The sequence below is a fragment of the Orycteropus afer genome, unplaced genomic scaffold (genome assembly GCF_000298275.1).
Source record: "Orycteropus afer afer isolate SDZICR_OR568_19922 unplaced genomic scaffold, OryAfe1.0 scaffold00284, whole genome shotgun sequence".
Taxonomy (NCBI): Eukaryota; Metazoa; Chordata; class Mammalia; order Tubulidentata; family Orycteropodidae; genus Orycteropus; species Orycteropus afer.
In genome coordinates, this window is record NW_006921871.1 from 3025419 (window position 1) to 3050210 (window position 24792).

The 24792-nt window shown below is 35.9% G+C and overlaps 1 protein-coding gene across 1 annotated transcript in view; it reads left to right on the forward strand.

Annotated features, from left to right (window-relative positions):
- The window catches only part of NRXN1 (neurexin 1), a 1670321-nt gene that overhangs the window by 831340 nt on the left and 814189 nt on the right, over positions 1–24792 (forward strand). Inside the window, exons 15-16 of the mRNA XM_042782286.1 lie at positions 1791–1964; positions 12936–13055. Coding sequence (XP_042638220.1) covers positions 1791–1964; positions 12936–13055 — 294 coding nt within the window. The remainder of the gene's footprint in view (positions 1–1790; positions 1965–12935; positions 13056–24792) is intronic.

The window sequence follows — 24792 nt, forward strand, 5'->3', positions numbered from 1 at the left end:
ACCCAACTCATAGCGACCCCTCCTTGGGTTTCTGAGGCAGTATCACTATGGAAGTAGATTGCCCCATCTTCCTTCCAAGGAGTGGCTGGTGGGTTCGAACCACCAGCCTTCTGGTTAGCTGTCAAGTGCCTTAGCCACTATGCTACCAGAGCTCCCACTTGAATATGTAAATGAAGCCAAATGCCAAACTCATTGCCTTTGAGTCAACTCCAATTCATAGCAACCCTATAGGACAGAGTAGAACTGCTCCTAAGGTTTCCAAGCCTGTAATCTTCATGGAAGCAGACTGCCACATCTTTCTCCCATGGTGTGATGATGGGCATGAACAGCCATCCTTTCGGTTAGCAGCAAATACTTAACAACTGTGCAACCAGTGCTCCTTGAACTTGTAAACAAGAGCAATGAATTATGGAATTTTGAGGTCACCCTCATTATGTCCTACATTGACTGTCTTTGCAAGAGTTAATTAATCACTTCTACTGAATGCCATCTAGATAAGATGAATGACCTGAGTAGGGAAAGGCACAGAATTATAAGTAGATTGCTATCCTTGTTTATTGGACCATCAAGTTGGGAAATTCTAAACCTAGAGACATATAGATGACAAAGCAGAGCAAAGTGGTTCAATAGAAATTCTGTAAAAAAAGTTGGAAAATGAAATTGACAACTTGTTAATAGATTCTAGAGAACCATAAAGAACTGAAAGAGGTGTTTCAAAAGAGAAAATAAGGAGTGTGATAACTAAACCTAAAAAAGAAATACCTGAAGCAGGATGTAATATTTAGGCATATATAACTATGGGAGTAAATTAGTGATCAAAATAGGTACAAGTAAGGGTAATGAGTTTAAGTACAGGAGAAAAAAATCACTTTAGACACTAGAGAGAATGTGTTGAGATCCTAATTAAGGAAAGATCTAGAGTTCTCTAAGCAGAAAGTAGATTTAATAACAATTATGCCTACTGACTGAATGTGTGTTATGTATTTGCACAGTGATGGGTCCTACCCATATTTTATTTATGGAATTCTCACAACAACCCTACTGTTGTTGTTGTTATGTGCCGTCGAGTCAGACCCAACTCATAGCAACCCCTCCTTGAGTTTCTGAGGCAGTATCACTACGGAAGTAGATTGCCCCATCTTCCTTCCGGGGAGTGGCTGGTGAGTTTGAACCACCAGCCTTCTGGTTAGCAGTCAAGTGCCTTAGCCACTATGCTACCATAGCTCCCAGCCCTACAGGATATGTTATATTGTACCTATTTTAGACATGAGGGCACTATGGATCAGGGAAAGTAAACAATATACTCAAGGCTACAGAGTGGGGTAAGTAACTGAGCTTGGAATTTTTTTGCAAGGGTAGTGCTTAAAGCATTTGACTGCTAATCAGAAGGCTGGCAGTTCAAACCCACCAACAATTCCTAGGAAGGAATGTTGGGCAATCTACTTCTGTAGTGATACTGCCTCGGAAACCCAAGGAAGGGTCACTATGAGTGAGATCTGACTCAACAGCAGTGGGTATAACCTCATGGTCCACATTCTTTCCACGTGGCCACACTGTATTGAATGCTTTTAGTTCTGTATGTGAAATAGCCACTAGAAATTTATTTTACTGCTTAATATATCATTCAAACACTTTTTATTTTGTACCTCTAGGAAAATATTCAATTATAATTTTACTTTCTTGTTAATTACCTGAAAGATAAACTTCTCTGTTCTTTTTCCCTGACCTACTATGTCTTCAAAACCAAAGACATGTTACTTTTGAGACAAACACTCTTGATCTTCCCACAGGTGACTTGTATATAGGAGGAGTGGCTAAAGAAACATACAAATCCTTGCCAAAACTGGTCCACGCCAAGGAAGGCTTCCAAGGATGCTTGGCATCGGTTGATTTAAATGGAAGACTTCCAGACCTCATCTCAGATGCTCTTTTCTGCAATGGACAGATTGAGAGAGGATGTGAAGGTACTGGATCTATGTTTTCATACTCTAAATAATTTTACTTCAACTTATAAATAAGAATAAATCTCACTGGCCAACAAAGTTCATTTATGCCAACAGGTTGAATCCCCACATAAGGCTTAATGTTAATAAATAAAACTTATTTATTTTTGAGTCAACTCTGACTTATCATCATGACCCCATGTGTCAGAGTACATGTGTGCTCTAAAGGATTTTCAATGGCTTGAAGGTTGGGCAATCTACTTCCATACTGATACCACCTCGGAAACCCAAGGAGGGGTCTCTATGAGTTGGGTCCGACTTGACGGCACACAACATTTTTCATAGGTTGGTCTCCAGGCCTGTCTTCCAAGACTTCTCAGGGTGGACTCAAACACCTGGTGTTTCTGTTAGCAGCCAAGAGCATTGTTTGTACCAACCATCTAGGGATTCCCTCTTAGGATTTAAGGATCCTTATTTATGTTTTTAACTTTTTATCTCATTCCTCTTAAATCCCCCTGGGGTGTTTTCAAGCCTGTACTGCTACCTGATTTAAAATAGGAACTATGTCTTTGGCTCTTCTTATTTTCTACTTCTTTGTATTCTATGTTGTTGTTGTTGTTATGTGCCGTCAAGTCGGACCGGACTCATAGCGACCTCTCCTTGGGTTTCCGAGGCAGTATCACTACAAAAGCAGATTGCCCCATCTTCCTTCCAAGGAGTGGCTGGTGGGTTTGAACCACCAGCCTTCTGATTAGCAGTCAAGTGCCTTAGGCACTATGCTACCAGAACTCCCTTATATTCTATAGTTCACCTAATTAGTGTGTTAATAAGTTCTGCAATGCTTGCTTTATTGAATTGAATAGATACCACTTATACTAGAAATAAATATTTTTACTCTATCAAATATTAATAAACAAGCCAATTTTTTGAAATCTACATAAAATAGGATATAACAAGAGAATTTACTTAAGATATTTCATTCTCAAATCACTTTCATTTGTGTCTACCTGGAAGCAAGAGTGTCTCTCTTATATTATCAGTTTGTTTTAGCAAAAAATATTTTTCATTATTATCCAAGGCTAATATTCCATACTTCAGAAGTGTGCTCAAGTATCTTCCTGTTCCTTTGTGCTCTCTATCAAACTAAGATCTGTAGGAGTAGTTTTTGATTGCTGCTTTCATTTTAGATAATTTTCACTTCAACATCTCAGATTATTTCAGCCAATTCATCCTCCATAAATGTAATTTAATCATATTATCTTGGATTTTGTGACTCTAGATGTGTTGCTTTTTTTTTTTTTTTATTATTGTTGAACACAGTTTTGGCTATTTTGAAATTTTAAATTCATGAAGAAAATTCATATAGGAGAAGAGGTAGAAAGAAATGTGAATTCCTATCCCCCATGAGATTATGAATCATTTCTTCTCAGCCAAAATAATGCCGTTAGATTTAGTGATTACCTAAGTACATAGACATTTTTTTTTTTAATTTGAAAATATACTTTTCTCTCAACAACATATGCTTCCCATGAAAAACAAGGTGAAATTCAAACTAAGTTTTAATCATGCTGGAGGATAAGGTTATTTACAGAAAGGATATTTTGAATTTGTATTCAGTGTTATCACCATATTTATCTTCTTTATTTCAAATTTTGCTATAACAAACCTTAGTAGAACAAAAGAAAAACAAGTTTTCTCATCTTATCAATGTAATAATGAAAAAGAAAAAAAAAAAATGTTATGTGAATAAATTCCTTCCAGTAGATGATATGCATCTGGGTGGTACAAATGGTAAGCCTGTGACTACAAGCCGAGAAGTTGGCAGTTTGAACCCACCAACTGTGCCTCAGAAGACAGGCATGGTAATCTGATTTCGAAAAGTCACATCCTTGAAAACCCTATGGATCTTTTGTACTTTGCACGTATGGGATTGCCGTGAGTCAGAATTGACATGATGACTAATAACAACATGATGTATAGAAGAATGTGGAACATAGCTTTGGGTCTTGGAGATTATATAATTAATGAGACTACATATATTTAAAAGGAGCACTAGTGGCACACTGGTTAAAGTGCTCAAGTGCTAACGAAAAGGTCTCAGGAGAAAGATGTGGCAGTCTGCTTCTGTAAAGATGTACAGTCTTGGAAACCCTGTGGAATGTTCCTGTATTCTACAGAGTCACTAAGAATCAGAATCAACTCCACAGCAGTGGTTTAGTTTTTGTTTTCTTTTGTAGTATATTTATTTCAAAAAAGAAAGGTACTACAAACTTGTCTGGATTTTTTTCCCCAAAAAAACAGGGCTTTCTGTAATTTACTCGGTAAGTGACTTCTCACTTAAAAGAAATGGTGGAGGCAGACAGATAGACACTTCTGCAGCTAAATATCTATAAGATGGAAAACTACACACACACAAAGACACACACACACAAAGCTTACACCACCTGGACATGATGAAAGTGAGTAGGTAAAAGGTACAACTAGTGTGAGAGGGCAGAGCTCTGTTGGCATAATGCCTAAGGCATGTGACTACTAACCAGAAGGCTGGTGGTTCAAACCCACCAGCCAGCAGCCACTCTTCAGAAGGAAAATTGGGCAATCTACTTCTGTAGTGATACTGCCAGGGAAACCCAAGGAGGGGTCACTATGAGTCGGATCCGACTCCACAGCAGTGAGTTACGTTTTAGTGGGAGGGGGATAGCTTGACAAAAGGTATTTGTAGTAATTGTATTTTGTGTTATTTTGCAACATAACCTAATAAGCAACTTGATGAAGATGACTGATTAGATAATCCTGTTGTCTAAGTTTGAACTAGTATTTGAGCAATGTAAATCATTCAGTAGATTAAAGGCCTTGATTCTTTTTATCTTTATCTAGGATGATTTAAATATCTCAGCTTTAACAATCAGACCCTCTTTTGCCTCCTTTTGCTCTAAGAATATTACCATCCTCTTGCCTTTTTTCCCTAATACTTTCCTGATTCTTTCTTTTCAACAGCAAGTTTAATAGATTTTAATTCATAATTATTTCCACTCTGTATGATTTCTAGGAAGAGGTACTTCTCAAAGGCGTGATTGATGAGATTAACATATTTTTAGAATCAGTGATCACATTCTAGGTACCAGATTAATTATGTCTTTGAAGAATCATGTTTCATGGAATTTGATTCTAACCCACATTGAAATCACTTCCATCATAACACAAATGGTATTAAGTTGGACATTACCAAATAATCTCCTGTCAAGATTTTCCATTATTTCTGCTCAAAGAGATCCACAAATCTCTAAGCCCATGGTATGCAAAAAGTCCTTAGTCTTCTACATTCATTTGCTCCCTTTCATTCCTAAATTTAAAAAAAAAAAAAAAAAAGTTTTGGTCAATTCTAGTTTGTGACCACTCCATGTGTTTCAGAGTAGAACTGTATGCACTCTGTAGAGTTTACATGGCTGTGACATTTTGGAAGCAGACAGCCAGGTCTGTCTTCTTATTCTGAGTAACATCAGCAGATTATAGCTGCTTTCATTTATAAAACACATCTAAAGCAGGAGAAGAACCAGGCCCTGTCAAAGTCCCCTTTGATTAATATTTCTCCAACTTTAGCATCTATGAGAATCCCATATCGTATTGCTAAAATCCAATTTACTGGACTCCACCCCTAGGATTTCTGAGCAGGAAGTTTAGGATAAAGCCCAAGAATCTTCATTTCCAGCAACTTGGCAAGTTATGCTGATGCTGCTGGTCTAGCAACCATGCTTTAAGAACCACTGCTTTGGATGACGTTCAATTTACATAAAAGAAAATAGATGTTGGGTATCGATCAATAGTCAATCTCAGTTGAATTCAATAGAGTCAAAACAACTTTTTTATATAAAGTTACTGAAAAAAAATAGAATTTAGACACTCGGCATGCTACTCATAACAATCAGCCTTGTAGCTGCTTTATAAGATGCAGATGTGCGTTCATGTTTAATTACAAAACTACCATATGCTATCATACTTATTCCTCAAAACTTGACAAATTAGGTATCATTGCTTTTTTTCTGCCTAAGAAAATTGAGCCTCGAGGTGTAAAGTGACTTCCATAAGGTCACACAGCTAGTAAATGGATGATGTAATTGTCAAACCCAGTTTTACTTGAACACTCAGGTTGTCTACTTCCTTTTATTGCTTCTTTCCTTTCAGAGACTGTAGTTTTACTTTCACTTTCCTTCCCTTTTCAGACACATTCTTGTCTTTAGAAACTTAATGTGAATGTCCTTGTGGCTTATTCCCAATTTTGTTCAGTGATAAAAGAAAAGGAACATTATGTAAGTAAATGGGGAAAAAAACAATAAATTCAGAATTCTGTCTTTGAACATGCCTATCAATGTTTAAAGATTGTTCTAGAAGGTGAGTACTTTCAAAAATGTGTCTTGTCAGGCATATGCACACATTGTCTTATAATAACCTAAATACAAAAAGACTATTGTGATAATGAAAAAATAATAATAAAGCATGTATTTATGTTCACGTAGAGGACTGGCAGGTCCTCTGAGTTGCTGCTCTACAATACGGGCAGATAATTTTTCAGGAGTGCTATTTTGCTATTTTTAGAGTTTAATGTTGCTTACCCATTGAATTTCTCATCATCTAAAAAAAAAAACAAAAAAAAAAAACTAGGTCTTCATCAGTTCTTGCTCCTGTTCTTTCCTTGTGCTGTACAGGTGAGGGACCTGGGGCAATAAACCATTCCATCAAACAGCTCCTGGCATAAACTAGGCTTGTGCCTCTCCACGGTACTTTGCTTAGCCCAGGAAGAAATACTCTAAGGAATGCTGCTCTAAGAAGTTTTCATTTCTTTTTAAACATTAATTATTTTCAATCTCCAATTAATTTCAGAAAATAAAGATCAGTAGACAATTTACCTCTCATAGACTATAATAACAACAGAAAAATAGCAATATAAAGGCTCTTAGTTCTTTGATGCACTTATTGAGAAAAGAATATGGCTATTTAAGTTTCCCAGGACCTCATTGGTACAATAAAAGCAACATTAATAAAACATGTTGTTTTACTTCATATATATATATATATATATATATATATATATACACACACACACACACACATACATATATACACACAAGTGTGTGTGTGTGTGTGTGTATATATATATATGCACACACACACATATTTGTTGTTGTTTTTAGGTGCCATATAATCACTTCCAACTCATGTACCACAGACACCTGCCGAGTGCTGCACCATCCTCATTACTGTTGCTGTGACTGAGCACATTGTTGCAGCCACTGTGTCAATTCATCTCCTTGAGTCTCTTATGCTTTCTCACTGACCCTCTTGATAACATGTCCAAAGTACATGAGATAAATTCTCAACATCCTTGCTTCTAAGGAACATTTGGGCTGTACTTCTTCCTAGATAGATTTGCTTGTTCTTCTAGCAGTCTTTGTTATATGCAATATTCTTCACCAACACCACAATTCAAATGCATCAATTTTTATTGTCTTCTTTATTCATTACCCAGAATTATTATCTTTATTCACATGAATATGAAATGATTGAAAATACCATGGATTGGGTCAGGAGCACGTATATCCTCAAAGAGGCATCTTTGCTTTTTAACACTTTGAAGAGGTCTTTTGCAGCAGATTTGTCTAATGCAATATGTCCTTTGATACCTTGACTGCTGCTTTCATGTGTGTTGATTGTGGATCCAAGTAAATTGAAATCCTTGACAGCTTCAATTTTTTCTCTATTTATCATGATATAGCTTATTGGTCCAGTTGTGAGGATTTTTGTTTTCTTTTTGTTAAGGGGTAATCCATACTGTAGCCTGTAGTCTTTAATCTTCACCACTAAGTGTTTCAATTCATCTTCACTTTCAGCAAGCCAAGTTGCGTCATCTGCATATGGCAGATTGTTAATGAGTCTTCCTCTAATCCTGATGCCACCATCTTCTTTGCATAGTTCAGCTTCTCAGATTACTTGCTCAACCTAAACCTTGAATAAGCATGGTGAAAGTATACAACCCTGACACACACCTTTCCTGATTTTAAACCATGCAGTATCCCCTTGTTATGTTTGAACAACAGCCTCTTGGTCTATGTACACTTTCTGCATGAACACAATTAAGTGTTCTGGAATTCCCATGCTTCAAAGTGTTATACATAATTTGTTATGATCCACACAGTTAAATGTCTATGTGTTGTCAATAAAACACAGGTAGACATCTTTCTGATATGCGCTGCTTTCAACCAAGATCCATCTGGCATCAGTAATAAAATCCTTCTTTGCATGTTCTCTTCCGAATCTAGCTTGAATTTCTAGTAATTCCCTGTCGATGTATTGCTGCAACCATATGTGAATTATATTCAGCAAAATTTTATTTGCTTGTGATTTTAGTGATGTTAGTTGATAAACATTCTTTTGGATTTTCTTTTTTTTTTTTTTTTTTCCTGCAATGGGCAGAAATATAGATCTCTTTCAGTTGGTTGGCCACGTAGCTGTCTTCCAAATTTCCAAATTTCTTGGCATAGAGATATGAGAGTTTACAACATTTCATTTGTTTGTTGAAACATCTCAACTGGTACTCCATCAATTCCTTGTGGCTTCTTTTTCACCACTGCCTTCAGTGAAGCTTGGACTTCTTTCTTCAATACCATTGGTTCTTGATCATATGCTACCTGAAGAAATGGTTGAACATTGACCAAGTCTTTTTGGTACAGTGAATCTGTATTCCTTTCATCTTCTTTTGATACTTCCTGTATCATTCAATATTTTGCCCATAGAAACTTTCAATATTTCAACTCCAGGTTTGACTTTTCTCTTCAGTTCTTTCATTTTGAGAAATGTTGAGTATGTTCTTCCCTTTTGGCATTCTAACTCCAGGTCTTGCACATTTCATTGTAATAATTTACTTTGTCTTCTTAAGCTACCCTTTGAAACCTGCTCCAGTCATTTATTTCATCATTTTTTTTTCCAATCACTTTACTTACACTACATTCAAGAGGAAGTTTTAGAGATTCTTCTGACATCCATTTTTGTTTTTTCATTCTTCTCTTTTTCATGACTTTTGCTTTCTGCATATGTAATGTCCTTGAGGTCATTCCACAACGTGTATGGTCTTAGTCATTAATATTCAATGTGTGAAATCTATTGTTGAGATGGTCTCTTAATTTAGGTGGGTGATGACATTCAGGAGGAGCTCTGGTAGCATAGTGCCTAAGGCATTTGACTGCTAACTAGGAGGTTGGTAGTTCAAAACCACCAGCCCCTCCTTGGAAGGAAGATTGGGCAATCTACTTCCGTAGTGATACTGCCTCAGAAACCCAAGGAGGATTCGCTATGACACTCAAGGTAGTACTCGGACTCTTGTTGATTTATTTTAATTTTCTGCAGCTCTAACTTGATCTTGCACATGAATAATTGATAGTCTGTTCCATAGTCAACCCCTGGCCTTGTTTTGACTGATGCTGTTAAGCTTCTCCATTATCTCTTTCCACAAATGTAGTCACTTTGATTCCTGTGTACTCTATCCAGTGAGGTTAACATGTATAGTCACTGCGTATGTTGTTGAATAAAATGTATTTTCAATGAATAAGTCATTGGTCTTCCAAAATTCTATCATGTGATCTACAGTATTGTTTCTATCCCCAAGGTCACATTTCCAACTCTCAATCTTTCTTGCTTGTTTCCAACTTCAGTTGTCCAATCACCAATAATGGTCAATGCATCTTGATTGCATGTTTGCTCGATTTCAGGGTTCAGATGTTGATAAAAATCTTAAATTTCTTCATCTTTGGTATCAATGGTTGTTGTATAAATTTGAATACTAGTCATATTAATTGGTCTTCCTTATAAGTCAAAAAACAAACCCACTGCCATCGAGTTGATTCTGACTCATGGCAACCCCCATTTGGTTTCTGAGGTGGTAAATCTTTACAGAAATAGATTGCCCCATCTTCCCTATGTGGAGTGGCTGGTGGGTTTGAACCATCAATTTTCTGATTAATAGTCAAATGCCTTAGGCACTGCACCACTGGAGCTCCTTATAAAAGTCCTTATGTTGTTATTGTTATGTGCTCTTGAGTCAGACCCGACTCATAGTGACCCCTTCTTGGGTTTCTGAGGCGGTATCACTATGGAAGTAGATTGCCCAACCTTCCTTCTGAGGAGTGGCTGGTGGATTTGAACTCTCAGGCTTCTGGTTAGCAGTCAAGTGCCTTAGGCACTATGCTAGCATAGGCTCCCAAGAGTCCTTATAGGATGTCCTTATCGGTGGATGGGTATTATTCTACCACTAACAGTGTTGTGTTTCAGAATAGATCTTAAAATGTTCTTTTTGACAATGAATGTAACACTATTCCTCTTCAATTTCCAATTCCTTGAATAATAGACCATATGATTATCTGATTCAAAATGGCCAATACCAGTCTATTTCAACTCACTAATGCCTATCATATCAATCTTCAAGCATCCTATTTTCTTTTTGTCGACTTCTAATTTTCCTAGATTTATACTTTGTGCATTTCACATTCTGATTATTAATAGAATATTGTAGCTGTTTCTTCTCATTTTGAGTTATGCCATATCAGCAAATGCAGGTTTTGAAAGCTTTACTCCATCCATGTCATTAATTTAGACACTACTTTAGCTCTTCCCTACTCGTGTTTGAGTGCCTTCCAATCTGAGGGGCTCCTTTTCCAGTACCGCAGCAGTGAATGTCCCACTGCTAGTTATCAGGTTTTCACTGACCAGTTTTTTCAGAAGTAGATTGCCAGGTCCTTCTTCCTAATCTTTCTTAGTCTGGAACCTTTACTAAAACTTGTCTGCTTGGGTGACACTGCTGGTATTTGAAATACTAGTGACATAGCTTTCAGCATCACAGCAACACATAAGCCACCAGGGTATGACAAATCAGCAGACTAGTGGTATGTGTATATGTGTGTGTGTGTGTGTGTGTATCTTGCTTTTACCAAGAAAATTTGTAATAGAAATGTGATTGTAAGAACATGCTTAAAAATTCATTTTGCAAATAAAACAATTTATCAATTTATAAACAGGCTAATTACAGATAATTCTCATTTATTCTCTAAAGAAAGTACCTCAAACGTTCTCATTGTCAATAGTACTTAGTTAGGCTCGTGTCTATTTTTATATTTTCATAAAAATCTATGAAATGTGTTTAGTAGAAAATATCTGTAATTTAGACTCTAAAGCTGTTTAGGTGAACTGTGTTCTCTTTTTATCTTACCTAAGGTAGTCCTTAATAGTGAGGCTTCACTGTAATAATTATTCATAGGACAATTTCAAAGAGATGAAGAGAATTGTGAAGGTGTTGAAAATACAGAAATATCCCTGAAATATTTAAGCAACATTATCTAACCTGGCAAGAGCAAGAATGAACATTCTACGTGGAAATCTGTGAAGGAATTTTCTTGATGGCAGATTATAATGCTTTTTATTTCTTCCATCTTCTACTTCTTCCACCAGCTCCAAATGATCTGTAGATTTTTCGTAGTTTTGTGTCACTCTAAGGCCCAGCCTTTGGCAGTGAATGTCTGACGTTACAGCTTCAAACCTTATTTGCAACAGCAAGATAAAAGATCTAGAGGGAAAAAAATGGAAAGGGATAATTGGTCTGCTAATGACCATAGAAGATACTGTATCTGCTCATGACAAATAGTGTCACATGTTCCCAATGAGCAATACTGTCACTATCATAATGCATTCATATCTATGCAAGAGAGGAGATAATACTAAAAACCTTTCTAATTTCCTTTCGTTCCATGTCATCAGCTCAATTAACCATAATATACATACATACAAACATATATGTAACAAAATACTAATAAACTACCACTTTCTTATTTTTGGCTTCTCATAAGATTTATGGCTGTTAGTATTAATTTGTTTGCTCCACACAGCATTTCTTTCCTACTTTATGGCAGCATGCTTTTTTGAATCTGAACGTTCTTCTGTGTTTGCTCCATTTCAGTATTGCTTACTAACATTTAATATATTTTGCTTTTTTTTTTTTTTTATTTATTTTGCTGACAAAGTTGCATTGATGAAAGCTGACTTGCAAGGTAGATAGCCCTGTGTGTAAAAAACAAGACTGAAACCCCATGATTCACCGTGCAAACCCCAAAATAATGTTTTCACACTTGTAATAACTATTGTTTGGGTTCAGATTTCATTTTCCCCTCCTTGAACATTGTGCAAGAAGCCTCATTTTGTAGCATAGTTTGCATAAAGGCTTTCAGTCTTGAATTTGTTTGTATAGTGATTTCCTTTAGTGCTTTGATCACTTTTTTAATTCTTTGTTTTTCAGTGTTCTAGTTTTGATTCTTTAGAAATAGACAAGCTTTCTTTTTTTACTTGTATGTTAAATGGGGCATGTCATTAATACCTAGTTTTACATTTCATGTTTAATTGCATGAGATTGTTAAAGCATGTGAATTGATACTTGCCAACATACCTACCCAAAGCACCCAGCGATCATAACTTTATCCACAGTTTGTGCAGGGAAACTTTTGGAATCTCAGGCCTTTTTTGCATAATTCTCTTCAGTTTTCCAATCTTTATCTCAATTTCTTGAAGGTATAGTCTCCATTTCTCATGGTGTCTCTATTCACTGGTCAGAATTTAAGGAGATCCATGCATTTTCTGAAATCCTAATGGTGATAGAGAATAATTCATGATGGAATGAAATCACCTGCTACCATGATCATACTGAAGCTATGTGCTTTCTTTTACTATTTGTTGGCTGAGTTTATTATCATAATGAATTTTATCCCATAGTGGAAACTTCAGAAAACCTTCATATTACAGCTTCTCTGTTTCCAATTCAGGAGTGTGAACTAGAATTTTCAAAACTAGTTTGGTCATATAATTTGAGGTGTTGGCAACTACTATATATGATCTAGGCCTTGTACAAAACACTTTTAGATTTTTTTTAAAGAATCCAACTATTTTTTAACTGTTTTGCAGGGCCCAGCACAACCTGCCAAGAGGACTCATGTTCTAATCAAGGTGTGTGCTTGCAGCAGTGGGATGGCTTCAGCTGTGACTGTAGTATGACCTCCTTCAGTGGGCCTCTCTGCAATGACCGTAAGTATATTTCTGAGTCTGAATTGAAACTCATTATAGCTTCCAGTTGTTGTTTGTTATCTGGAGTCTAAAACCAGGAGTACTTGGATTATCTGGGAGTAAATGAACAGTCATAGTCAGGAGAAGCAGTTGTTTTTACAAAAGCTGTTTTTGAAATATTCCTGAGTTAATCAAGGACATCATTTGCTGAATGTCGTCATGATGGTGATTCTTTGTTTTCAATTTTCTAAGTTAGTAATGGTCATCTTGTTGAAAAGAATTTTTCATTTTCTAAATATAATAATTTTCTCCTACTTTTATGAAAGAAACTTCTTATTGCTTTATATTATGTAATATTTAATTTCATAACATTGTTTCTTGAGGGCTGCAATTTCAGTGAATTGTGAGAGGTCTCATTATACTTCATTTATTCCTCTCTCTCCGTTGCTTTAAGCCCATGTCTGTATTTCACCTGAAAAACAATATGTTTCAACTTTGTCCTTCAAGTACCATCCCTTGTATTTTAGCCAATTTCCCCCCTTCATTCTCACAAAAACAAGTATGACAATGAAACACAGCATTCACCTTATATCATGGCTTATCTGAAATTGCCTAATCTATATAATAGCAGTGAAAGTTTTCAGAAGGAACCAACTGGTATATAAGATGAAGTTATATTTCTTAACTTTCAAACAGATTTTGTCTTATAACATTTCATCAAAATGATAAAAACATTTCTTACTAACCATTGCATTCTACCATATTGAAAGAATATTCCTGACAAAGTCTCTCGATTATAAAATAAGTATATGCTTTATGTCCTAAGTGCTATGGCATTTCAAAAAAAAGGGGGACTCTAGGACGATGAGGTAGAGAATGTGGTGATTGAAAGTTTAGGCTTACCAGTAGAAGCTTGGGAGTGGATTTAAAGGAAGACTAGATTTTGTTCATTTTGACTTTTGTTTGAGGCTGTCCATGTTAAGTAGATATGTGTATCACATTCTCGAATATTGGGGTCAAACAGGAATATACCGTTAAACTGATAGTGGCAGCCTAGTAATTGAGTAAGGAGCCCTGGTAGCACAGTTGGTTAAGTATTCAGCTGCAAACCAAAAGGTTGGCAGTTCAAACCCACCAGCCACTCCAAGGGAGAAAAATGCAGCAATCTGCAGTTCACCAGCTGTTTTCAGATCTCTATGCAAAATATTAAATAGTGGAATTAAAAATGATCAATATCAAGTGAAATGGTACTTGGAAGGGTGTACTGGGACTGTTCCGTTATCAATGGAAAAAAAAAATTATCTCAGTCTTACTAGTTTCAACAACCTGGAGCCAGTAAATATGTATTCAAATCAATATACATTTGTAAACATTATTTATTTTAATTAAATCATGTTCTAAAAATAATAACCCTATTTTTGGTTAAAATAACCTTACATAAAGACTCAGTGAATATATATATATATATATATATATATATATAAAATAAGAAAACTTATTTATGCCCTAATAAAGATATGCATTTTTACATAGCAATAACTTCTTGTATTTGCTGCTTCTCTATAGAAAATGACATAAACTAATTTTCAAGGACAACCAGAAGATTGAAAATTCATTATGATTTTATTATGGAAACTTTTTAATCTTGAATATGATCCTGACAGATGTATGACTACATGTGGTAGCTGAGAGAGCCTTTTGCATGAAAATGTTTTTAATTTTGCTGAAGAGCTTTCTCTGCCAATCTTTGCTTAACCTGGTTACCATGTTATACAGAAACAGTTACCATTTGGTTATGTCTGATGTGTAGTCTCCTATACCAATTAAGTATGAAGCATATAATTTTGTGTGTGTATTAGACATTTTCTGCAGGAACAACATATCTGACCTTAAATATCATGCTGCCTACAGTTCATTTTTACAGAGAATTATTTGAATGTGGCTCTTGGGTGATAGTAGTGGTGGTAACAATGATAAGGCTTTTTTTTTTTTTTCCTTGTAAATAAGGTAAATGTCATTCAGTAAATGTCTCCTGATATGCCTCTTGCACAAATCAGTGTTAAAATTGCTTTGGAGAGCTCTCAGAATACATGCATTTTGATTAAATCATTACCTCTTAGTGAGATTTCTGGAATTTGAAGTGGTTTCTTGGTTCATGCATTGGAGTTTTGGCGGTGACAATATGTAGATAACAAGCAATATTTAAAAACAAACCTTGTTCTCATGTGAACTATAAATATTAGAAGGTAAAATAGTAACTGCTACTTTGAAGATATGTAGTTGATACAACAATAGAAGTAGCATATCACATTTTCCTCACTTTCTAAATTGATAAAATAAACATCTCTGCTTTCCATAAGCAGCACAAATGTAATTAGTGTGGTTCTTGGGATTTTAACAAAGCTCTCTTTCTGTGTATAATTTCTTTTTATTTATTTAAGTTTAGTAAACCATTTTGATTTAGGGCACTTCATTTCTTAATAAAGCTTTCATTGTTTTGGTTCTCTATTGCTGCTCTAACAGAAAATACCACAAGTAGTTGGCTTTAACAAACAGGGATTTATTTTCTTACAGTTTAGGAGGCTAGAAGTACAAGTTCAAAGTGTCAGGTCTAGGGGCTAGGTGAAGGCCTCTTAACCTTTGACTTCAGCTCTACCTCTTGCTCCCAGCCCTCTGGAGCTGGAGGCATCTCTTAACTCAGGCAACTGCTGGCTGCTGAAGCTGACAAACTCAAGGTAGAGAAGTAAAATGGCACAGTTCCAAGATTGTTAACAACACAGCAGGCCACTAGTTCAAGTCCAGAAACAGTCACAAGATTGGCAGAAAACATGGCAGTCCACTGAGACAAAGACTCAGCCAAGTGCAGGAACCAAATGTGCCAAAGCTCAGAGAATGTCCTCAAAGCTTCTTCTTATATACTGAAGCAGACCACATCCCTAAGGCAGCTAATCAGCTGCTCAGAGTAGGTTCCTCCATAGAGTTGGTTACCAGTCTCATTATGGGGAATAACCACATCCAGCTGCCTAGGCACTCAAAACCAGGCTCAGCCAAGTTGACATATAACCTTAACTACAATATTCATCCTTCACTTAGGCATTTACTCATAAACTCTGTGACTGCAGCCTCTATCTAACTTCATAGAGCGCAAAATAAGAAGAGTAAAAACAGAAATTTCTTTTAAAGTGGAAAAATCGTACTACATTACAAATGTGATCCCCTTCCCACAAAAATTTTCTTAATGCTACTTCTTTTATAAGTTTTATAGTATAAGTTAGAATAACTAGCAAATTTATTTATATTCACCTGAATATATCATTAGCGATGGAAAGATGGAAATACTTTATAGCTCATCAGGGTAATATTAGATAAAGCCTACTAATTAATGAAGTTAAAGTAATCCTTCAAAAAACAGGCACTTATGAAAAGTGATGCTAAAGGTTACTTTTTAAATAAATGTGTTTGTGAAGCCCTTCCTTCCCTAAAAAAAAAGTCATAAAAATGACCTACTTGTTGACAAAAACAACTATTGTGTGTGTGTGTGTAGTGCAGTGTAGTATAGTGTGTTCAACTGTTTAGTTCTTCTTCCTTGCACCTTATTTCAGATCCCAGCTATTCTTGGTCTGGCTTATTGTAGTAATCTCCCAGCTGAGGCTGTCAGTTCTTGTTTCTCCCTCTTCCACTCCATTCTATGGCTCTTTATCAGTTTTGTTCTCTTTTTCTATTCTCCCTAATTTAAATGCCAATAGTTTTTCACGATTCTCCTAACTAGGGTTTTTTTTTTTCCCTTGCCTTCTGATTCCTATAGAGCTTTAATTATACTATTTTATCTGCCACCACCTTCTATCTGATAGTTATGTTCAATCTTATCATCTTCCAAAGCATATGTTCCTATCAGGCTTGTATACCCAGTGCCTTGTGCAACATACTGCATGTAATGGGTGATAACAGTAACTCAAGGAGCTTTGGTTGTGAGTGGTTAAAGAGCTCTGATGCTAACCAAAAGGTTGGTGATTTGCACCCACCAGTTAGCTGCTCTGCAGGGGAGAGATGTGGCAGTCTGCTTCCATAAAGATTACAGTTTTGGAAACTCTATGGAGCAGTTCTACTCTGTTCCTTAGGGTTGCTATGTGTCAGAAGTAGACTTGATAGGAATGGGAACAGTAACTTACTCACTAAATAGCTGCTGACTGGTTGCATGGACTTTGCATAAGAATTTCTAGTATATTCTCGGTGGCAGACAGTACTCTCCAAATTCATCAACCTGGAGTTCAGGAATCTCTAGTGTCTGACTCCAGCCTTATCTATTGCAGAACCTTGTCCATATGGCATCTTACTGCCAATTAGCTCACTCATGATTTTCTAAAGAACATTACACTTTCCAATTTCCTAACTATTGCTTATGCTAATTTCTCCACCTGGGAAATGCACTCATTCCACCTGGAAAAGAGTCTCTTTCACTATTTCTGCTTGTAGAAATATAACCTATTCAATCCCCCACTTAAACTGTGTTATTCCATACAAACTACACTGGTACTCTGAGAGGGGCATCACTTTATCGTCTTCTGAGATCCTAGAGCTACAGTGAGTTACACTTACACTGTGTTGTCTTATGCTATAGCTATGTGTGAATTTTCTCTTGGATATAACCACTTCTTGAGCTCTTGCTGTGTGCCAGGTTGTCTTTGCATTTATTGCATAATATTTGCATTTATTAAATCAGCTCTAAGGCAGTGGGTTTGGATTGTGGTTTGGTTACATTTATTGCATAAAATTGCCTACTTGTTAACTGTTTATACTTCACCAATTAAATTGTATAGTTGTTGCATTCACACACACACACCCCATCACCAAACCATTCTGCTACAAAATAATCCTTTTTTGCTTTCACCCTGTGGTCCAGAATATAATGTAACCATATTAGCTAGTGTAATGTCAGGTTGGGGAAGATGAATATGGCTATGATCACATGGAAAATAGCGAACATAATAACGTTGTCACATTACATTAGTATAGAAATATTGTGTGCCAAATTACAGTTCAGCTTCAACGATGTCTATTTCCATGAGGGAATAATATATCACATTACTGTTGTTTTGGTGCTGTGGCTTAGGAGGGTGTGTGAACTGCCATTAAAAAACTATTTTCAGAACTCTAAATTTTACCAAGAGAAAATCTTTCTCATAGGAAGTGGTCATATATCTTGTATGAGGATTAGAAATATTCACTGAAACCAGCCCAGGATGGAGTATATTTGACTCTGACTTCTCACCATGACATTTAAATATATCTTCAGCTTTGTTTCTCACTTTCTTTTGTTGTTTGAAAAGAGAATCCTATGTCTAGTATCTGAGCATCAATATCAGGAGCACTAGAAGTGAATCATAACGTACATAAAAGTAGTTTGGAGAGTGAAGTTACATTTATCTCCCATTTTGAGCTACCAGTCATATTAAGCAGTGAGCTGATTTGTTGGCAGTGACATTGGAGCTGAATAAAATTTAGCAATTAGCAGTGTCCACAACCAGATCTTCATTGTGAGTCTGATGAATCCCATTAACCTTGAATCATTCAAGAGTTTCTACATGGCAGTCCTTCAGTTGTTTAAGGCAATTCATAAGCCATCCTTACTGATAATGCCTTAGAAAAAGTATCTATGGGTGAAAGAAGGTAAATCCTGTCTTACTTTAAACCATTAAGGATTAAAGTATTGTTCATACTGAGTCAAGAAATGCAATAAAAGAGAATGATAAGCATAATGTATGATGGAGAATAGTGCACTACATAGTAGAAATGCTATGTTCTAGTATTTTACAGTAATTTATCTTTTTATTCTTGCTGTTAATAGATGTCATAAGAGTAGATACATATGAAAGGAAGCAATAGTCTTTTCCTATTGAAATTGGACAGCTAAATGATAGTTTTAAGCTGCATCTATATAAGAAAAGTTAAGTGGATGGAAAACCTCTGCACAGCGTAGTGAGTGTTGCTTTGTTTGAATTATCTAGATAGTCCCCTGCATTCTTCAAGCAACTGTATGATCCCTAACCACAGATAGCCTTTTGTTGTTGCTGTTATCTTGTGTCACTGAGTAGATTCTGACTAATAGCAACCCTATATGACAGAAGAGAACTGTCCCATAGAGGTTTCTAGGATATAATCTTTATGGAGCAGATCATGAAGTCTTTTCTCCTGAAAAATGGCTAATGGGTACAAACCATAGACTTTTTGGGTAGTAACCAAGAGCTTAAACACTGAACCATTGGGACTCCTTAATTAGCCCTTTGCCCCATACAAACACTTCCAATTTGTTCAAAAGAAATCAGGAAGGAAGCTGCCATTGGAATGTTTTTCTTTATCTATGGATTGTCCTGCTGATAATTCCAAATTTCTCTAGCTTGCTTAATATCCTATGTGAGCCTTGACTTGGCTGTTCATCACTGACCTTATATAAATAGGATGTCTCTGATGTAAGCATTACTTTGGTAATATCACACCAGAGCCCAAACAGAAAAGGTCTTTATTGAGAGAAGATTTGCCGATCAACTTGGTTAGCTATCCTGAAAAGATCACAATTGTTTGAATTCTCACCAGATGTTATTTCACAGAGATCTTCAGCACTATCTCTGTCTGCGTGCTGCTAAGTCTTCACACCTTGGCTTTCAGTGATAGCATCACAGCAGCCACAGAATCCAGGCTAAAATGAGAAGACTGCCCTAATCTGAGATGCTAACTTTTGAAACCTAAGGCCTTTAGGTTTACATTTCCTTTTTTAATGTATTTGACTTCCTAAAAGTGATGCACTGAAAGCCCTTGTTAACAAAATGCAGATTAATCACAATTAGTTGTCAGAATCTAGCATAACACTGAAGGATATACCTACTCCTCATTTATCAGCTAGTTATGTGACATTTCACATTTAGGGCAACTTTGAATAACTTCCCAGGCAGCATCTGCCCCCAAAAGGGCCATGGCCAAGCCTGGGGTGCCTTCTGCTGGCCACCCCAAATGATATAGCAGTGGTCCTGGTGACAGAGCCACACGAGGGGTGGTGGCCATGTGGCCACAGAACATGGCTTCCATTTGCCAGTGATGTCTCAGTCAAGCCAGGGAGGATGTGGGGTGATGGTGGGATGATGGGAGGTTGTGGGAACGTAGGGAGAGGCTGAGTGAGGACCCAAAGGTGCCAGGGGAGGTCAGTTGGGAGGTAGGAAAGTGAAGAGAGGGAAAAGGGATGTACAGAGCTAAAAGGCCAGGGCAGACAGAAGATAAATGGCAATACAGTTGACAGGAGGTGGCAGGCAACAGGCAAACAGCAACCCTCAGCCACCACACCTTCCCCAATCCCAGTCAGCTCTGCCATGGTGGGGAAAGCACAGTGAGGAATGAGGGCTTGCTACACTAGGCATTTCCTAAGATGCACTGAGGGTACCCTATGGGCAGTAAGCAACAAGGGTAGGGAGCCACATGGGCCCTGAAGATAGGGCCTAGGCCCTGACTCTAACATAATGCCAATTTTTCATAAAGACTTGGTGTTTAGAACTTAACTATGTTGATAAGTGAGGAGTGAGTGTAAATGCTTTAGAATCCATATATTAATTTGAATCCATATTCATCAAGATGATATGTGAAGAGAATAAGATGTTAAATACTTCCCCTATTTTGTGAAATCAGATTTTAATTTTTTAAAGAAATACCATAGAATTAAACATAATTAAGCTTAGACTTTATGAAATACATGTTTTATTTTAAGAGAAGATAATTGAGAGTGGATTTGGGAAGGAGTAGTAAAATCAAATAAGGTCTGTTTATATACTTTGTTGCTGTGGTTATACCTAGCTACAAAATATTTTCATGCAGGTCACTTGAACACATTCTCATACTAATCACATAATTACTATGTAGTATATACTTGTCATGTATATTTTATAAACCCTATCTTTTTAATCTTCAAAAAATTTATTTTCAACTTACAAATGAGAATATTGAGGCATGGATGATTTCAGTAACATATCTGGGCTGAAATGCCTCATAAGTGGCACAGACAAAATTTGAATGTTGCTCTGCACAGCTTCAAGCCCATGTTCTCTTATTTAATGCAGTCCTTCTCGGTGTTATGCTAGATTTCCTGTTAATGCTAAGGACAGATTATTCAATAATCAAGGTAAGCACATGCTTAGGACATCAAAAGACTGGGACACCAATTTTCAAAGAGAAGACCTATAGATGCCAAGCAGACAGAACACAAGGAAGAATAAACACCACAGCTGAAGGGAACTGATGTGGCACTGAATGAAATTAGTATCACAATAATTTTGTATATAGTAGCACTTACATTTTCCTTTCCATTCTGGATTGATTGGGTATAACCTCATATTCAGTTCTCTTTCATCGACCACTTAAGAACTGGCCTATTGCACTACAATGACATGACTCCTGACGTATCTGCAAAGCACATCAAAACATGTCTTCAGATTAAGCATACCCTTGTATTTGCATCATGCTCTTTGTGATTGCTCTTGCCCCATCATATATCAGAAGTAGTCCAATGAACTGTGAGGACACAGCATCAAAGGAAGAAAAGTGAGTGTACAAGTTTTTACATATTATTTCAAGGTGAAAAATGACTGTGGAGATTTTCAAAGGGCCTGCCAACAAACACCGTTAAACAAACGAATGAAATGATCAGTGATTGCTTTGTAAGTACTATTTTTTTTTTACTCACACCCGAAGAATAATATTTCATGTTCCCAATCCATTCTTTTACTAATTTGCAAATATAAATATTTTTGTGTTAAAATGCAAATTTGAATGTATATTTTGTTTTATATATTTTACTTGTTTTGTAAGTTTTATATGTGTTCAATCATTCAAATTTATTTGCTACAATAGAATGAAATTAAAAAGTGACATACTTTTATAACCAAATAAAATGAAATGGCAACAACTAAGTGGAGCACAAAAATTAAAGTTCACAGCAGGTAAATAGAAAAGAATTTGTGAATCTCTACAGATAATTCCAAAATTAACTTCTTTTTAAAAATGTAATGAGTCAGAAGAGACTTATTCTGTTGAACACCCAAGTTTAATGAGTGCAAATTATTATGCTAGTATAGCCAGTGCTGAAATTACTAGTAACAATATGCATATAACAGAATCATTTCCAAATTCCACACCAATTCCTTGCTGTAGTTAAAAAAAAAACAGTAATGTTGTATAAACTGAAACTATTTTAGTCTAAATTGTTCTAAATTCCACATGCATTCCTTGCTGTAGTTAAAAAAAAATAATTAATATGATTTAGAAAGTGCAGCTATTTTAGAATCTGAAATTGTAGCATCTGCAGACCCTATAAATAACAGAAATACAGACACTCCTTTGTGGAATAATTTTTCTTCTAAATGATGTAAATTATTGGATTGAAAGTGGGCTAAGTGATTATCAACTTCACAGTAGACTATTTGAAAATTTGTGTCAAAAATATCTGAATGGTAAACAAAGAAAGTTCTGTAAGCTGAGTATATTTGTAATGTGCAAAGTTAGTAGTGAAAATTGTAAGAATGAGTGGCTACTATATTCTACATCAGTTTTATCTGTATATTCTTTGTTTGCAGACCATTAAGTCCTAAATTATTTCATTCTTTATTTACTATGGATGGCTTTTGTGATTGGTGCAACTCGAACATGATTGATAAGCATGAAAACAATTGAATTCTCAATGATGTTATGTTGTCATATCTAAACCAAAGACATAGTTTTGGCTTAACTCCTGAAGTGGAAACAGAGATAATGTAGAAGGTCAGTATTGGAAAGCCATTTGGCAACACTCTGTTGCTGTCATTATAGCAAAGTTGAATGTAGACTACATTTTCAAGAAAGAAATTAAATGTTTGGATCCCGACAAAATGGAAATTTGGGGGGTTTACTTGAACGTATTGTTCAGTTTGATCCATTTTTAACAGATTACATTGTACAATATCACAGAAAAGCACAACTCATCATACATGTCTAAAACAGTGTGTAGAGAATTAATAACTTTAATTAATGATTCAGCTCTGTCAACTATTTTCAGTGAAATAAGTATAGCTCAATATTTCAGTTTGACTGTAGTTTCCACTCCTGATCTTCCTCATACAGATCAGCTAAGTATTGTTTTAAGATACATGTCTCCAACAGATGGAGAATTTGTCAGGTGATTTATCACATTTACTAGCTTAAAAATCATACTAGTGAAAAAATTGCAAATCAAATACTGCACTATTTATATAAAGTTTGAAAAATTGATTTTTCTAAGTATAGAGGCCAGTCCTATGACAATGCTGCCAATATGTCAGAGTGTTATAAAGGCTTACAACAGAAAGTTTTAAAACATAATGAATATGCCATTTTCATACCATCATTTGTGCATTAATCTTGTAGAACATACTGAAGTACATTGCTGTCCAGAAGCAGTTGATTTTTATTTCTACTGTACAATTACTCTGCACATTTTTTTGCTGCCTATGCTCACTGACAGTTCTTAAAACTTATTTAGATAATCATCAAATATTAAAATATCTTTCTAATACACATTGGGAAGTACATGCCGTAGCAAACAATGCAATCCTGGTACCATATACTCAGATTCTAGATGCCTTTGAAAACATTGTGGAGGACCAGGAACAAACAAGGAGATACCAAAAAAAAAAAGCTGAAAACATTGCCAACAAAATGGAAACATTAGAGTATGTATTTATGTTGGTTATGTGGAATAATAGGAATACTATATTGCAGCATTTTCATCAGATGAATCAAGCTCTCCAAGATTCAGATGTAAATGTAAAGACATGCACAGATCTCTACCAGTCATTAATAGGGTATTTACCTTATTGAAGATAAAGTATTGAAAATTTTGAAAGCACAACAAAACAAATATTGCCAAATAGTGATTATAAAGCAGTTCACCATCACAGAAACTCTAGAAAGAAAGAAGTAAATGACAAAAATGCTCTAGAAATATCACTGAGTGCCAGAGATGAATTTTGCATAGCCACATATTACACCATCATTGTCACACTTGAATCTTGCTTGAAAGGAAGGGCTAATGTGGATGAAGTTCTTTCCACTAGATTTTCCTTCTTAAACAATGTGGGTATACCTGATAAGTAGTGCCTGAAGGCAGCCAAGAAATTAGTTCAGGGTTATCCTGATGACTTCAATACAAACCTTTATGCAGAAGTGTGACTATTTCATTCTTACATGAGAACCAAGTTTACAGATTCAGGAATTTTAGATTTTACTCATGTAGGCATGTATGATTCCATAACAGAAGTTTAAATACAATGCTTATTTTCTAAAGTTTCACACAATTCCTAACTTTAGTGATCACAAACCACACAACAGAATGCTCATTTTCATCCCTAAGGAGACTCAAAAGCCCTCAGTGTATTATAGTTATTCAAGAAAGACTCTTTTCAAACGGACAGCATTTCCCTAGGGATAAAGCTTAGAAAGCAGGAAGGAATAGGAAAAGATGAATGGAAATGATTAAACACAGGGAAGAAATGGGAAAAGTGCTATTACATTGTGGAGATTGCAATCTATGTCACAAAACAAAATATGTATGAGTTGTAGAATGGAAAATCAATTTTCTCTGTCAACTTTCACCCAAATCACACACACACACACACACGCACACACAAACTTTTTTAAGACTCTACTCATTATCCTTATGAAAGTAGAAGTTTTTTCAGTAGCTTCAATGAAATCAATGAAGAAATTT